The sequence below is a fragment of the Solanum pennellii genome, chromosome 6 (genome assembly GCF_001406875.1).
Source record: "Solanum pennellii chromosome 6, SPENNV200".
NCBI classification, from domain to species: domain Eukaryota; kingdom Viridiplantae; phylum Streptophyta; class Magnoliopsida; order Solanales; family Solanaceae; genus Solanum; species Solanum pennellii.
In genome coordinates, this window is record NC_028642.1 from 44,094,462 (window position 1) to 44,112,606 (window position 18,145).

An 18,145-nucleotide genomic window follows, 5' to 3' on the forward strand; every position below is an offset into this window, starting at 1 on the left:
TAAGGAAAGGACCAAAATACCCCTCATTATTTTTGGCTAACTTTCCTTAACTAAACAGCCTAACTTCAAAAGGTCATATGTCACTTATCCAAACTCGAAACTTATGCAATATTGGCGGCTTTTGAAAGATAATTCAAACCTCTTTCCTATGGTATCTTGTAGCACAACTAACTCATCTTGTGGTGGGAGTTATGGTCGTTTGAAGTTGACCCTAAACTCATACTTAACTTAACTCTCCAAATTTCTGAGTTTTGCTAATTCTAATTTAGTTCTTTTTGGAACTCTTGGTGCTAAGTCTAGTGAAATGACCTTAACACTTAAGGAAATTCTAATTCCTTGGTAAAATCTCACTCAGTACGATACGATAAACGGTTCGAGTCTTAGTTCGAAAAAAAAATCTGGGGTGTTACACTAGATGCCACAAACCACAGTACACCCTAGAAGTCATGATACGCTCAAACTTACTTCTCAAATAAGAAGTAAAGCGGTCGTATCAAGTAAAGAACCCAACTAATGAGGTTGGGATCGTTCCCACGAGGAAAATAGTTCAGACTTAACTTCAATCTATTATTACTATTATTTAGTCAATTATTTCCTTAGAAAACAAAAGAAAATAAAAGGGGTTTTTTTATTCCTAAATTAATAAAAATAACTAACTAGATTAAAGTAAACAACTAACAAATTCAAATATTAGAGTTCAATCAATTAATAAAGGTAACGGGTTTACGTGTTCCCACAAGTTCCTAACTTGATAATTCTAACTATAACAATTCTTTCCTAGTATCTTGCATGCAAAGTGATAAGTTATGTATTTCTAAATCCTTGGTCCGGCATCTAGAAAATTTCACTCCACACCTTGGTCCGGCTACGTGTGTTGCTATACTAACCGTTACCTTTACCTCATATTAAGCATTGTATTCGATATTTGACTAAGTTATTACCTCGTACCAATCAATACTAGCCTATTAGATAGTATACACTAAATCTATGTTGATAATTCTTTTCCTATTATCTACCTCCTTGATCCGGCAAGTAGCATTAAGGCGAGTTCTAACGTTTGCCATCCGTTAAAAAGACTTCTAAATGAAAGAATTATCAATACATGCAAGACACTATTCTAGAATTGTTATTTTAGTTAGATTTTACCTCATTATTTACCCATGGTTCCCACAACCCTTGTTATGGAGTTTAGTTACTTATAGTCATAATCACAATATTCATATATGTAATATAAGAATTCATGCACTTACTTCAATGAGAAAGAATAAAATCCAGAAATTTACTTGATTAATCGACAGAATCACCAACAATCAACTCTAAAGATAAGTGTAACAATCCAAAGTCTAATATCTAAAAAAAGTCTACTAACAAAGAATCAAACATAAAAGTGTCTATCCAACAAAGAGTCTAACTATATGAGAGTCTAACCCCAAAAACGAGGTTTTTACAACTATTTATAAAAAAACAAAAACCTAATAAAAGAAGGACTCTAATTGCTTAAAATCTGTCAAAACGCGTCCGAGTCGACGGACCTCGTGTCGGGCCATCGTGATCACGACGGGCCGGCATGGCCTCTGTCATCCTATACTTTACAAATCCTTCTGCTGCTTTACTCATTACCCTCGACGGCAGGTATGACAGACCGTTCCAAGCACGATGGTCCGTCGAGGGTCTCCGTTCCATAACACTTAAACTTCTTGGAATTTGGATACTGGACTACTTCTCTGATCATCATGACGAACCAGCAGTACTGACCGTTGTGGCTATGACGGTCCGTCATGAACTTTGTAATCCCACACTTGGTCAGACTTTCCCATCTTCCTTCAGCAGCTTCACTACGATGCCACCTACGGGCCGTCACAAGCTCGACGGACTGTCACAGGCCCCGTAGGTGGTAACTTTTCTGCATTTCTTGCTCAAAAACTTCTGCGTTCATCTTAATAAGGTCCGTATTTAAGTCATCCAAAGAGCAATTGAATTTTCAAATTCCATTGGATCTCTTTACTCAAATATGGTGACGAAACCGTAGAATGATTCATTGGTTGGTTCACAATAAGATCTTCCTATAGATTACCACGACTTTGTAGTTGTCATCTTCGGCATCTTTGTTGCCATGTTAATTATCAAATACAAGATTTGCTCGAGGCTTGTTATTATATTCAGTGTGCAATCCATTGCTAACATAAGGAATATGAAATGATCTTAAGTAGATCTCAATGGCTATGATGTTTGGTATCACAGAACTCATGACAAACTACTTGGGTGTTAGTTCCTGGGCAAGCAAGACAACTTGATGGAATTGTTTCAGGAACATAACTCATTTGTAAGAACATTTGAATGTCGTCCCGAAATATTTACTTCTTTTGATGATTCTTAGCTAAATTAAGTTGTAGAATAGTTTTTTTTAATATATAGTTTGAGCTATTTTTACGGGGCTATTCAGTTTCAAATTCTAATGGCTCGAATCTAAGCAAACATTGTCAAAATAATTATTGTGGTGATATAACATTTTCTTAGTGAATTAAGGTTTCTATACCTTAGGTAATGTCTTGTATTGTTGGAAGCAGCTAATGATTAACTCCTCTTCAATATTCTACCTATATTTCTATATTTCTCTGTTAGTTAATTTCATGCAGAGGTTAGAGAATGAAGAAGATCAAAAAGTTGTTGAAATGACCAAATATTAGAATTGTTTGATGATAATTATATGAGACAAACGTGCAACGCACGTTCTTGAAAACTAGTTATATTATAAGTGGGAAGAACTCAAGTCAAAAGTTGAATTACCATTTTAACCTTTATACATATAACAACAATTATCCATTCTACACTAATAATATTGCAGTAAAATAAATACTCATATTATGAAAAGAATAAAATTATTTTAAAAAATAGCCAATAATTAAAAACACCCATTAATTTCCAACTTAATGGTTTGACCTTTGATCTTCATCTACATTAATAACATTGCATAAAAATACTCATATTTTTTTAAGTACCTTTGATCTTCATCTACGTTAATAATATTGCTAAAAATACTCATAATTATTTAAGTACCTTTGATCTTCATCTACGTTAATAATATTGCTAAAAGTACTCATAAAATTATTTAAACCAATATACTCTTCCTTTTCTCAAGGCACAATACTTCATCTTTTGTTTGTGAGCAAACTGATGAAGATAAAAGGTCAAACAATTAAGTTGGAAATTGATGGGTCTTTTAAATTTTTGGCTAAAATATCTTTATAATTTGATTTTTTTTTCATCTTCCCTTACCTAAGGTTTCTTATTTAAGTCACCCAAAGAGCAATTGAATTTGCAAATCCCATTGAATCTTTTTACTCAAATATGGTGACGAAACCGTACAAGGATTCATTGGTTGGTCCACAAGAAGAGCTTCATGTAGATTACCACGGTTTCATAGCTATCATCTTTGGCGTCTTTGGTGCCATGTTAATTATACAAGATTTACTCGAGGCTTGTTATTACATTCAGTATGTAATCCATTACTAACATAAGGAATATAGAAAATGATCTTAAGCAAATCTGAATGGCTATGATGTTTGGTATCACGAATCTCATGACAAACTACTTGGGTGTTAGTTCCTGGGCAAGCAAGACAACTTGATGGATTGTTTCAAGCACAAAACTCATTTATAAGAACATTTGGATGGCGTCCCGAAATATTTACTTCTTTTGATGATTCTTAGCTAAATCAAGTTGTAGAATAGGTTTTTGTTTTTATAGTTTGAGCTACTTTTACGGGGCTATTCTGTTTCAAGTTCTAATGACTCGAATTTTAGCAAACACTGTCAAAATAATTATTGTGGTGATATAACATTTTCTAAGTGAATTCAGGTTTCTATACCTTAACTAATGTCTTGTAATGTTGGAAACATCTAATGATCGACTCCTCTTCAATATTCTACCTACATTTCTACATTTCTCTATTACCTAATTTCATGCAGAGGTTAAAGAATAAAGAAGATCAAAAAATTGTAGAAATGACCAATCATTAGAATTGTTTGATTACAATTATATGAGACAAACATGCAACGCACGTTCTCGAAAACTAGTAAATTAAAAATAGTGAAAAAGGAACATAAATTAGAAAGAAAAATTATTTGTGAGACCTACTATGGCACTTGTAAAGCATAGGTGGGTCTCACACACTTTTTGTTGGTTGCGCCTCACCCGTAGTAAAACCTTTTATTCAGTTTCATGTTTGGTCTCGCATTGATATGCTTTATATAATTTTAAGTCATTACTTTTCATTCAATCTCATGTTTGTCCATTGAGTTAAAAACTACCCACATTATCCATTGGATAACTCTTTTATATAAGACTCATATTTTATCTACTTTTGCTCACCTAGTTTTCAATCAACTCATATTCAACTTAGCCTGCTCATTTGTCACTCCTAACTCAAAGGTACTAAAGACAAGCCATAACAAAATGTTTGATCCTCCCTCATAGCAACAACCACCTCAGCTTTAATTATCACAGGCTATTTAACGCAGAAATTCAGGACAAGCTTTCAAAAAGTAATACTTATCCACAGTGCTATATCAGGGATAACAGTTTTAACTAATCCATAGCGTTAACCTGTACTCTTAGCTCATCAGAACAAATTAGATCAAATAATATGATCATACTAATGTACTAGCTGAAGATCTAATCCGAACGAATCCAAGAAAAATCAAAAGAAGAAAGAAAGTAGCAGTTTTTAATAGAGTTATACGAAAAGGAACTGAACATGCCAACAGTTACAAGGAACTTGATTTTATCCCTCCTGATATAAAGCTACATCTGTAAACTAACAACAAACAGAAATAACTTCTGAGAAAAGAAACAAAAGTATAAATTAAAGACAGAGTAAGGGGCTGCAGAATGGGAGTTGTGCAGGTCAGGGGGTTCATCTGCAGATTTAAGGAATCTTCAGTTTATGCTAACATGAACTCAACTCTTCCTAAAGCTATTAACTCAAGCCATATGTTTTGCCCTTTTATTGCTGCATGAAGGACATCTGTATTCCTTGATACTTTGAGCCTTTGCAGGAGTTATTTTCACACACTTGCCATGATACCACTTTTCACATATATCACAGCCAATCCAGAACTCGTCCTCATTGCCATTTGTTCCACAACTTCCACATAGAGTTTCTTCATGCTCATCTTCATTCCCTTCATCCTCATCATCACTCTCCTCTTGCAGCCTTTGATTTGCTTTTATTTGTTTTTCTCTCTGCAAGTAAGCACGTAAACAAAGTTTTATACAAAAAGGGTGACCCACAAATATCAATGATTTAATCAAGTACCTTTGCATTGTTCTTTGATTTCTTTCCACTATCAACACTAGGTTTGTCCTTTAAAGGCTTCCTCCCTGTCACGGCTTCAAAGACAGTTGGTAGATCATTTATCAGGGTAAACACACGACTCCTGTTTACCAAAAGAACACCAGCAAAAGAAATGACAGAAGATATGGTTAGGCATAATAAGTTTGATTAATGAAAACAAACATAAATGGTTTAAACAATAAAATTGTCAAGACTTCTTAGAATGCAATCTACTACAGTGCCGTTTGTTTTTATTGTGATTAAGATGATTTAATTTTGAATACATATCTAATTGTTAAGATATTCTACCTAGATTTAAACACCAAATAAATAAAAGTAATTGTTTTCTCAGCATCTGAATATGTATTTTATCTTTTAAAAACTATATAGACAGAATTCCGTAAAAAAAAAAAAAAAAATTAAAAGCTAGAGGCTACTGCAGCTAATAGTAATGGTCATTGGCAATAACAGTAGCGAAGTGATGGTTGGCGGTGGTAGGTAGGTGGAGGTGTTCCGTTGTAGTGGTCTTATAGTGGTATCTCATTACAGACAAAAGTGGTGGTAGTAGTTGATAACGGAGGTGGTTGGTAGTGGTAGCTGGTAGTGTAAGTGGTTGGTGGTGGTAGTTGGTAGAGTAAGTGATTGGTGGTGGAAGTGGTCAGATAGTGGTGAATAATGGCTAGTGATGGTGGCAGCTACTGATGGAGGTGGTTTGTGTTGGTGGTTAGCAGTTGGGTTGGCATTAGAGGTGGCTAACAGAAATGGTGGTCGTAGGTGGCAGTTGAACGCTTGCGGTTGGTAGTAGAGGTGGTTAATAATTGCAGCTGCCGGATGTGTGGTGGTGATTAGGTGCTATTGTCAGTGGTGATAATTGTGGGGTTGTAAGGGGAGGACAAAAATATCACACATTCTGAAATCTTGAAGTGAATAACGGTCTTAAAGATATTAAGACTCCCTACAGATTTAAATGATTCAAACCTATTAAAACAAATAAGTAGTTGTAAAAAGGAAAAAATGCACTTAATGGGCTAACATTTGAGTATTCAGACCAGCATTAAGTGCAAACAAACTGGACCTTAGTCTAAGTACGCTCACTCAGATAAACAACCAAATTAGCTTTACCACCAAAAAGGAAGGAAACATTTTATCAAAATATACTAAAGAATTGTCCACCAAAGCAATACTTCTAAACAGTTTTTGAATTCTGAACACAAAAAAAAACTATTAAAAAAAAACAAGCTTCTAGTTCTAGGAGACCAAGAGATGCTAGCAAAATTTCAGGAACAAACTCAATGGTTCCAACATAGCCAGTAGGTTAAAGAGATGAAGAAAAAGGAATAGCAAGGTGAGTCAGTTTCTTCTCACCAGCCAAGATGACCACCACGTTTCTTGGAGTCATATCCATACTGGCGTGCTGTCATACTAGTATGTCATACTAGTACGCTAGTTAAGTACTGCCAGTTCCGTGAACTGAAGTACATCCGAAAGATGTTTTGTAAACTAATTAGGTCAGCGTAAAACGAAAACGACTAAAAGGCTATATAGTACAACTCAATTTATCCTAGGTTGCCACACAGTGGACACTAAAGGAGATCCGAGCATGCAAGTTGCAAAATTCAAAGAAATAAAAAAGGAAGAAATGGAAATAAAAACAAATTGGATTACTGCAATATGGAGATGAGATACTTCGTGCAAGTCCAAATCAGATAAAAGATGTAGCTTACCATTGTGCCCCATTTAAAATCTTACATAGCACAGTGAAAAGATATGTTCGAGCTAAAACAATATCTTTCTTATAGTGCCATAGGGTGACTGGTGATTTAGGTCAGGTCACAAATTCGAGCCCTACACCAATCGAACCAAGTTTGTCTGATGTTTAAGTGGAGAAGAGTGTGTGTAGAGGACAGGGGTTATTATCCCAGAGTTCCAAAGGTTGGGATTGAATCTAATAGTTGGCCCTAGAAAAAATTTTCTGTCAAAAAAGAAACAATATCTTCCTTATAATCTAAGGTAATGAAGTTAGCATGACAAGCAAATTTTCCCACATGGCCTAACACATCATTTATTACTCCATCTTTTTGGTTGTGGTCATGTCTGCCAATTGCAAAACAACATGGGGTTGGTCTAGCATTGCCCAACCTAACCTTCAGAATATGGGAAGTGGCACTAGAGTTATACTAGCAGCAAGATCACACAATCCATGTCCGGAAACATTTCCTCCTACAGCGCATACTATAGTCAGATCATCGGGATCTTTCAATTTTGGAAGCAATTTATACTAAATGGTGGAACTGCATCTTCAGATAGTTTAATTGCTCCATACTCATATAGCCTCCTCTTGATCAAATTGTCTAACAAAATATTGTATACACCAACATTTGCTCCAAAGTATCAACAAATGGGACATTGATGTGCAGTTGCTTTAATTCAATGAACTTCTTCAATCCTTATTTGCGCGTTCAATTTTGATGCCGCACCCGTCTCCGATTCTTCAAAAATACACTACTTTTGGCAAATCCGACACGCACCCGTTGACATTTTGAAGAGTCCGAGCAACATAGCTTCAATCTGCTCCCATCTTCTTTCCTCTCTAATCTTTGTGGAAATGGACGTGGTGCTCTTGGTTGTTCTCTTGAGATGTCCTCATTGGTCTTCTTTTGTTGATCTGGTGCCGGTCCTCCCTCAATTTCTTATGATTGCTCGGAGATGATCACTTTCTTTTTCTTGATAATGGTAACATTTTATATATGAACAGGTATACCACACAAACTGTATAGTTCCCCCGAAAAAGGAAGGAAAGATATAAGTTAAAGAAAACCTTCCTATCTGTATTGCTTCATAAATGTTGTCTAAAACATTAAAAATATCTTCAGCCTTCACTAAACATTCTTGTTTACACCAAAAACAATAAAGGACTAAGTAGTTCATCTTTAATTTCTGAAGGTATCATTTCTTGTCCACAAAATTTCAATGATTTCTCTCTTGGCAGACAGTCGAGCAAATACATGCTGGGACAATCCTCCATCTTTCCTTCCGATTGGTTAAGCTATCATCTCTGCTCCAACTGTTTAGTACATCCCTTGTGTTTCCTGGCATTACCCACCTATTCCCCTAAGATTGATGAAGATTTTCCATAAAATGATCTGTCCATTTACAATATAAAAGGAGATGGTTGTCTCTGCCTGTTCTTCACATAAATAACATCTGGGGCGTAGTTGGTAATCCCTCCTCCTTTTCAAATTATCCTGTCTCAATACTACTTCTTTGGCCACAAGCCAGGTAAAAGATGCTACTTTGTAGAGGATCTTGACTCTCCAAATCAGCTTCCCTGGCAAGCATCCCACCCAATTGTGGACAGCTTGAGTTCCCTGAATGTAGATTTCACAGAAAACATTCCTAACATATTCCTTTGCCATTCCATACAATCCTTGTCTCAAGAAGTGCCTTTGAATTGGGACAAGGTATTGTAAAATTCAGCTATTCATCCCATTTCAGTCATTTAGAAATTTTCTGACACTGAAGTTCCATCCTTGTTCTGTCCATACAAAAGCCGTTGTTGCTACTTGTTGACATAAATTGTAAATGTCTAGATATAGTTGCTTGAGACATGGTTTAGCCAATTGTCCACCCAGAAAGATGTCTGGAGACAATCACACTGTTACTTGCTTTTGAAACTTTGGTGTTATTGTTGCTGAGCTTTCTGCATAGATTGGGGCAACTCCATATTTCTTAAATATATCTTCCAAAGTGGAAGATGAGGATGGAGTAGCTGGTTGGGAGGATAGCTTGTATGCATTCTAATGTAGTCCAAACTCTAGGAGGCATGGCCATACTAGGCAACCTTGAGCATGTGGTATAGAGGACACAAGAGTTAGTGGTTGGATTGGTTGCACATTTATATTAGATCAAGAGGCTTTTGTTACTCTTATTGCCGTTGATTTTGAAATCCTTGATTCCATGCCCTTTTTCCAAGATCCCTTCCCCCTAGACGTGGTACCCACATATTTGCATGCATATGAAGCTAAGGCAATTTTTTTTGGTGATCCCATCGGAGCCAGGTGGACCCACCTTGAGTAGGGTGGGTGCTCAAGCAACTAGGGGATGGGCAATGATGAAAGCCAATTGCAACGAACCCCAAAAACATTTTTAAACAAGTCATCAGTACAAGAGTTGTGACAATGCAAAATTGAGGGGAATGACAAATAATTTGCAACTTCCCAACCTCAGTCTTCAACCAGTCAGAGGTCATTTGGTTTCAGGGATAAAAGATGACAATTACAAGATAAAATGTGAGACCATTTCATCCTGTTTTTGGTTGAATTTTTCATTCTGGAATTAGCAGTCCCACGATTAGTTAAACCATAGTTGTGGTATTATTTTTATAATAACTTCAATACGGGATAACAATCAACCTTGGCATAAAACACCAAAATGAACAATTCTCCAAGGCTCTTTACCTAAAGTCCTTTAAAATCCCAAGGTTAAAATTTCAGCAAAACATTTATCCGAACATATCTAGTGCAAACTAAACAAATGTTTTACATTATACCCCATATATCTCAGTTTAGTACAATAAATCAAGCATCTCCCAATAAGAGTATATTCGCTAAATAATCATGTCATGATTTAAACCTCATATTATAATCCTGTGCTTGTAATCTCAGATTAACTTATTCACCAGCCAAATGACCTCTTAGTGAACTAGTTCCTCTCCATCCAAAAGAGAGAGAAGGCAAAGAGAGGGGCGCAATTGATGCTTTTGCGCTCACCTTTCATGAGAGACTAGAGAAATTCATATTGTTATTTCTTTCTTTTCCCTTTGATTTTCCCCCTTTTTTTTGACAGGTACACTACCTATTCTATCTTTAAATAAATGACAAATCATCTGTACCTACACTTAATAAATCCCACAACACAAAATCTGATGAAAAAGATTAGAACTACTCCACGAGTAAAATTTGCATAAAGCATTTTACCATTTCTGCATCAATACCAAGTCTTTTCCCAATGAGATCAATCTTATTAGTAGACACAGGAATTAAAAGACTACGCAGTTCCTCCTCGATCAAATTGACGAAACATAAGCACCCTGAATAGAAACAGAAGATATACTACTGCATTTCTTACCTAAAAGAAACAAAACGCTCAACTATATTTTACCATAACAAACAACTATCCATACACTGGTACACAATTTTGGACGGCCAGACAGAGCTGATTGACTATAAAACTTAACAATGGCCTATTCGAATGGGACCTATGCTTACGTTACAACACATTAGCAGGAGATAACAAGGATCCTTCCATCCTCTTTCTCAACAACTTCCCATCCTAAAACTGACAAAAGTCCAAAAGCAAGGGGGTTCTGTGTGTGTGTGTGTGTGTTTGTGAGAGAGAGAGAGAGACTGCTCTTGATTTGACTGCAGATTATACTTCTACAATATTTACAAGAGTTTCAGATAAGTTACAAGGCTTTGGAGCCTGTATTTTGCAAGAAAAATGAAACATCACATATTTGATCAGGTACAACTATTTATGATTAATTGGGCAAAGCAGCTTTGGCAGATTTTTCAGTTTTTTTTCCCAGTTGTATCTGAACCAACTTGTGCATCTGAACCAACTCGTACGGACCTCGACCAATCCACCAAACAGCACAACCAGTCCACAAGCTATGTTGCTCATACTATTCAAAAATGTCAATGAGTGCATGTCGGATCCTTCAAAAGTGTTGTACTTTTTGAGGATCCGACACAGGAGCGGCAACATTTGGAGAGTCTTAAGCAACATAGATGTGGTTCTCAGTCCTTTTTATACAGTTCCTGACAAGACCATTTGTGGCACTTCACTCCAGCCCTGAAGTAGTCTGTGAACCCTATCTGTTTAATGTGGACCCACAAGTGAATGACTGGCTACAGTGAGAAGTTTGGTAAATGATGCATAATAACATGACTAGCACTTGAGAAATGTGTTGATACTTGGACGCGGTGCCAGGGAATAAATTAACTAAAATTGCTCACTTAAAGGAATGCTTATCACTGGAAGAAGCTGGGCAAGTATAAAAAGAGGAATCTAAGACCATGCAACTGAAGGAACAGGATGAAACAGCAATTTGCATCGAAGATGTTATTCCATTGAAAATTCATTACCAGTTGAGGACGCTGTTCAAGACACCAACACTTCAGAATAGATTCAACAACACATAATCAAATTAAGCGCAGAATTGGGTGTAGATCTTAAAGGGTGTGATGAGAAGGCCAAAGAATTACTTATGAAGATAGACAACAACAATTGGATAAATAAGGGGGAGCAAGCCATTGTAAAAAGAAGGGGTGAATGAACTGAAAGGGTTAGAGCTTGATGCTAAATTCTGTAGTTATGGCTCAAGATGTAAGGGGGGGATACCTGGCAATAAAAGATGAATGAAGTTGGAAAGAGTGCCTTGGAATGCTAGGGGGCTATGTTGTGGCAGAAAAAGGAGGCTAATCAGAAACATTCTACATACATGGATAGTTGATGTAGTGTGTCTCCAGGAAACAAAGCTAACGGGGATATTACAAAGACACTGAAGGAAGTTTGGGGGCACAATTGGGTTAGCCATGCCCAATTGGAAACTAGTGGGACTAGGGGTGACATTATTATAATGTGGGACAAAAGGGAATGAGAAATTCATTATAATGTGAACTACTCTACTAGAGTCCTAGTTAAAGAAGTGGTATTGACATATCAGAATTTGAATCAGAGAGGCATTCATCTATGATCTAGAGGTTTTTATGTGGGGAACAAGTGGAGACAATCAATCATCTTTTTATACATTGTATGTGGACAGACCAGTTACGGAACAAACTCATTTATCTGAAGAGCCAGGGAACATAAAAGGATTGCTAAGCTGCTGGAACAAGGATGGCAATGCAGCCAAAAAGGAAGATGGAAGATTGTTCCTGCATGCATTTCATGGACAGTGTGAAAAGAAAGGAATAGGAGATGTTTTGTGAACAGAAATTAACAGCTCAAACAGAAGATAATTTTGACGTTTTAGACTATTTATAGGAACAACAGATAGATGTTCAAGTTGTAAGTAGTAATACTTTTGAAGGGGAACTACATATGTTTATGTAGTATAGCTGTGGATATATAGATTAGCTATTACCACTCTCAAGCACTTGTTTTTAAGAGTGTGTAATCATGTACTTTATCCTACTAGGCAAAACAAATGTCACATAAGATCGGTCAACCTTCAAAGGGTCTAAAATACAAGTAGAACAGGTTCAGATGTCGGGATTAAACTCCATGGAGTTGACGGAAACAAATTTTTGCAAGTACAAGTGTCTATTAAGCTATTCGGACTAACAAGAGAGTTAGAATGCTGGTTCAACAAAAAAAGTTGATCTGTCTCACTCGATGGCACATTTAGTATTGGACATCAAATGACCAAGGCTTCGTTATACTTTTTAGAGAAACATTTTAAGACCCCAATGTATAATTTTCCCTCTTTTCTAATAAATGAATATTCTATTCAATTTTAAGCACCAAAAAAAAAAGTGGTGTTAACCAAAGGTTAGTATTGTTACTCCTCTTTTAACTAGGAAGCCAATGAAATTCATGAAATAATCAATATCATCTATATTGGTCTTTGTATACCAAAACACCAAAACTTTAGACATCTAAATTTTCACTATGAATGGTCCATATTTTCCATCATAGAGTCTATATTTACGCTCATCAACCCAAAATCTTCATTGTATCAATACAAGGGGCATGATCAGCAAACAGTTCACAAACTTCTCTATCTTCTCCCGTGCTAGCATTCTCAAATACCTTTTGCTGTAAGAAGTGTTGTTTTCCCACTCCAAGCACCACACATGAAACATTTGTTACATAAAGTTGAACTCCTTTTCTACAGATTTCTTAAGGGAAACATGTGCCACAAGTTGTTCTCAAAGCAAAACAACTCACTTTTGGGGCACATATCAAAATTAGTGCCTATGTCCCTGTAAATAATTTAAGATATTATAGCATGATAAAACAAGGAACTTGACATCCTCCTCATTACTGAACAAATCAATTTCAAATCTAAACAGGGAACTACCAAAGCAGGCTCATTGAATAAACTGGAAAAGAAATGACCTGCTAGACATAGTATATCCTTGACAGAACCTACTTTCACAAATGATCTCTCTGAAATATAAGAAAATTAATCATTGCACTGAGATGTCTCATTCATGCTTTGGCAAATCTCCCACATTTGGTCTTCGGCTTTCTGCACTGTCTCAAACTTAAGTGAGCAAAATTTCATGGTCCAGCAAGTGCTAATTTGTTCCTTGAAGTTTTCTAGCTTTCTGAAAAACTGAATAACATTTTTAATCTCCCAATCTTGAAAATTCCTTGTCAACCTTTTATCCCAACCATCTCCACTTGTATACACAGCTATTGAAGCATCCTTATTAAGTGCAAGGTTGTAAAGATATTCAAATGTATCTTCCACAGGAAGTTTATTTCCAGAAACCGATCAGAAACTTATTTTTTACCATCGGTCACACCTTTAACTTCAACAAATTGTGGTACTCATCCAAAGAAACTGCATATATATTTCCTTATGCCCACCTATGTAAAGATGTGATGGAAGAGTACACCATCAATCACCCATATCATATTTTTCCTATACAAACTTGTACCATATATCCATCTGTTGGTCAGAACATGATCATTTAGCCATAACCAACAAACTTTTATCCCAGATACTCAAATTCTTTATCCTAGCCTTTTATTTTCTTTGTCAATCACTGTACGCCACTTCCCTAGATGTATCTTCCTATTCACTATGTAACCTGTCCATAGAAAATCTTTCTGATCTTATTCCATTGTTCTCCCAGTATTTCTGATAAAAAAGTACCAATATAATATGTATAAGATATAGCACAGAAGAAAGAAAATATATATCTTGATTATTTCCAAGCTATTGGGTGTCTAACTAATATAAGCATTATTCTATACCATATTCTCAACACTCCCCCTCAAGTTAGTGCAAGCTATCCATTTGACTTCATGGACTTTCTGACAATGTCTCCTGAAAGTATTTTATCTGACAAAGTGATCACCAATCGCCGTGTTTTAAATTCCCTTTTTTTTTTAAAGAAATGTGTTTAGCTCTCTCATGAACACTAAATTCAATGCAATATGAAGAGCAACTTGATTATGACACGCAAGTTATATCTGGCTTATTTGTCTGAACTTCAATTCTTTGAGCAACTGCACAAACTAGTCCGCAAGTTGCCACAAGCATTGCTCGTCATTTTGCTTCTACACTAGACTGAGCAACCATTTCTATTTCCTAGATTTCGAAGACACTAAGTTACCTCCAACAAGAATACACTATGCAGAAGTGGATCTATCAGAAACGGATTCTGCTTAATCCGCCTCGGTGTATATAACAATATGCTCATGGCCCTGATCCTCAAAGAGTATCTTTTCCATAGGGATGACTTTATGTATCAAAGAATTTCGACAATCACATCCCAATAGCAGCCACACGGGGACAGTATAAAATGAATTGACTTACAACCTCACTGGATAGACAATGTAAGAATGAGTCATTGTGAGGTATAACAACTTACGAGCCAACCTCTTGTACCTTTTAGGATCACTAAAGGTCTCCCCTTAACCTAACAGGAATTTAGTATATGAATCCATGGGAGTACCAATGAGCCTACAATCTGTCAGTTCTGCCTCCTCGAGAATGTCTACAGCATACTTATGCTTCCTAATTGAGATTGAGCGACCTCAACGCCTATGAAATACTTCCTCTGCCTAGATCATTGCCCGTGATAACTACATCATAACTTAAACTACCAAATAACACAGATTTGGAGAAGCATGTTGATAGAACACATATTGATCAACCTCAATGTGAGTCATACTAAACTCTTGAACAACCATGCTGAACTTACCAAACCATACTCGAGGAGACTACTTCAGACCATATAGCAATAAATGCAATGGGCATACAAATTACAATATAACTAGACTCCCTTCAGCAACAAAACCAATGGTTTTTCCATAAATACTTCAGCCTCAAGATTGTCGCGGAGAAATATTCTTAATGTCAACTAATAAAAGAAGTTAACGGTAAAAAGGAACCGTGAACCAAAAAGAGGCGTACATATGCAACTTTAGCCACAGGAGAGAAAATTATCACTTTAACCAAGCCCGAATATTTGAGTATAACCTTATGCCGGTCAATTTTTTATTACCCAAGCCTACTTTAACTGCATAAACCCAACAACAACCTATAGTAATTTAATCTGGAGGCAAGGAAAAAATCCTCAAAAACCATTAGAGTGTAAAGCACCTTCAATCATAACCTGTCATCATCGTCATCCTGAACAAGAGAGGGTTTTTCCTGTAGACTTAGGGATACTAACAAAAGATAATGATGAGACAAAGACATATTAGTGTAATAATAAATGATGATAATTGGACCTAGGATCAAAAGTAGATCAAGTACCTTTTGGAAAAGCAATTGGAGAACTAAGAGGAGATAAATTCGCAACAGGTGAAGAATTAGATGCAGGGCATGAATCATCTAGATCTGATGTGGAGAGCTTGCAACAATGTTAAGTCAAAAGAGGTGGAGGTGAGCTGAAGGAGTTGGTGCAGAAGATAAAGTACAAGGTGCTCAAAGGTGGTGGCACTTGATGAAGTGATACTAATAAGTCCAGGAAGGTGGTATGGGTGAGACAGTTGCAGGAACAAGAGAAGACACAATTGCGTTCTCCTTCTAGTCTCCTCATATTTGATCAACCCTCCACACTTATCTATCCCCCATTTTAAAATTTGTTCTCACCAAATGTGTAGAGAAAATTCCAAAAATTTGATGTACTTATCATAAAAACCTGTGAAGTTCTCTAGATGAAGTGATGGTTATTTGTGTCCCTAAGTTCAAGTCTGAGCCAAATTTTCTATTCCACAACCATTGCCCCCTCCCCCTGTATTCTCTCAATGAAACTTACCCTTCTCTCTGTGTGTTCAGTCCAATCAGAATTATCAGGTAATATTCTTCCAAGTCAAACGATTAAATGTTACCCTTTTCGATTTTAATTGCAAAAGTTGGTTAATTTAATCTGAATTTCTTAGTTTTCATATACTAGGCTAAAGTTACTCTGTAAATTTAAACACTTTGCTCAAACAATAATTAGACTTGTTATGTTCCGCAGATAGAAGAAAAATTCGGATGACTCATTCTATTTTCATTGGCATGTAACAGTAAAGGCATATGCTTTACAAGAAGAAACTTGTACCAACAAAATCCTAGTCAAATTTTCTGTGTCTACACAGAACAGCAAAGAATTGAATCAGTAAAAAAAAAAAGGGTTTCGTTTCAAGTTTGAATGTGTTTGACAGAAAGATCATACCTTTCATTTCTGTTTAAGCGAGCACCAAAGTAGAAAGCGACAGAGAGCAGCCACGAATCTGTGTGCATAGCAACCAAAGACAACCAGTCTCTACGCTCCATCCCATCCCTGGCAAAATTGATACCTAACACCGGCTCCGGTAACTCCGGCGGAACTTCCTCGGCCGGAACAGCAACTTCCCAAGACTCATTCGGATGTCCATACAAACACAAATTGTCTCTCTCTGGATCGCACTGTGAGTAAAAATCCTCCACATCTGAGAGTGGCAGCGAATCAATTAAACAATGAGATAGTAGAAGTAAAGAGGAATCTAGAAAAAGCAAAGTACCTGTAGTGAGGGCACGGAGGACGGCGGCGTGACGGGCGGAGAAGTCTTTGAAGATCTCCTCGACGGTGCGAGGGCTATGGGAGGAAGAGTTGGTAGCCATGCGTTAGTCAATTACAAGTCACACCTATTTCTGGGTGTAGGACAAATAAGTACACTGCAGACTCCCTGAAGAAATTCGGGTGCCACCAGTCATTTTATTTTTAAGTCTACAAGTGTTTTTATGTTCCCAACTAAGTACCAAATTAGAACACAATTTGGGCGTGTTTGGCAGGAAAAAAAATATTTTCTAAAAAATGTTATTATATTTTCTTCTATTTGGTTAACTTAAATATTCTGTAAATTCGCTTATTTTTCTCAAAGCTAAAGAAAATAATTTACTTCTATTTTTAAAAAAAATTTCAAATTTTAAAATTTTTAGTTATTTACCCCCCACACACACAGAGAGAGAGAGAGAGAAATGAAAGTTTATTTCTAAAGAATATTACAAATTTTTTAAAAAAAATTATTTTTTATCCTATTCCTACCTCAACCCCCTCCCCTAGAAAAAAACACTAAAAAATTGTTTTTTAATGTTGATTTGAAAGTCAGAATCTGGGTCAGGTGTGGTCGAATCCCGCTCAAAGAGTAAAGGTCGAATCCCTATTTAAAAGTCAGGATCCAAGTCAGGTGTGGTCGGGTCCCAGTCCAAAAGTAAAGGTTGAATCCAGATTTGGAAGTTAAATCTTGGGTTGCAAGTTGACTCGGGTCTGTTAGATTTTGGATTGATCATCGAAATTGTATTCCGATTTGAGTATAGAGGTAGGGGTCGAATCACATATCGAATATCGGGACTCATATCAAAATTAGAGTCAGCTCCCAAGTCGGAAGTCGATGTTGGTTTTGGGAAGTCGAATATGAGGGTCAGGTCCTTATTTGAATTGTCAGGTCTCGAACGGGAGTTGGGTTTAGATCTTAAGTCACGCCTTAGGGCCGGATTCTAGATCAATCATTAGGGTCTTGACTCGATTTGGGTGTCGGGGTTGGGTGGGTCCCTGTTTAAATGATCGAGTTAGGAGTCAGGGTCAGGTAGCGGAT

At 36.5% G+C, this 18,145-nt stretch overlaps 1 protein-coding gene across 1 annotated transcript; it reads right to left on the minus strand.

The window, feature by feature from the left end:
- Nucleotides 1-4,701: 4,701 nt before the first annotated feature.
- LOC107021020 (PHD finger protein ALFIN-LIKE 2) lies at nucleotides 4,702-17,270 on the minus strand. Its single transcript, XM_015221589.2, has 4 exons — nucleotides 17,072-17,270; nucleotides 16,744-16,999; nucleotides 5,318-5,438; nucleotides 4,702-5,244 (listed from the first exon to the last, which is right to left on the minus strand). The coding sequence occupies exons 1-4, from the start codon at nucleotides 17,169-17,171 to the stop codon at nucleotides 4,984-4,986; spliced, it is 738 nt and encodes a 245-aa protein (XP_015077075.1). The 5' UTR covers nucleotides 17,172-17,270; the 3' UTR covers nucleotides 4,702-4,983.
- Nucleotides 17,271-18,145: the final 875 nt, after the last annotated feature.

What these genes read in the sequence shown, in the direction of transcription:
- LOC107021020 (XM_015221589.2), bottom strand. Translation starts at nt 17,171, where the DNA reads ATGGCTACCAACTCTTCCTCCCATAGCCCTCGCACCGTCGAGGAGATC. An exon ending in CGCTTAAACAGAAATGAAAG is followed by an intron (nt 5,439 to 16,743) that starts GTATGATCTTTC and finishes TTTGGTAAACAG; the next exon opens with GAGTCGTGTGTTTACCCTGA. An exon ending in AATCAAAGAACAATGCAAAG is followed by an intron (nt 5,245 to 5,317) that starts GTACTTGATTAA and finishes GCTTACTTGCAG; the next exon opens with AGAGAAAAACAAATAAAAGC.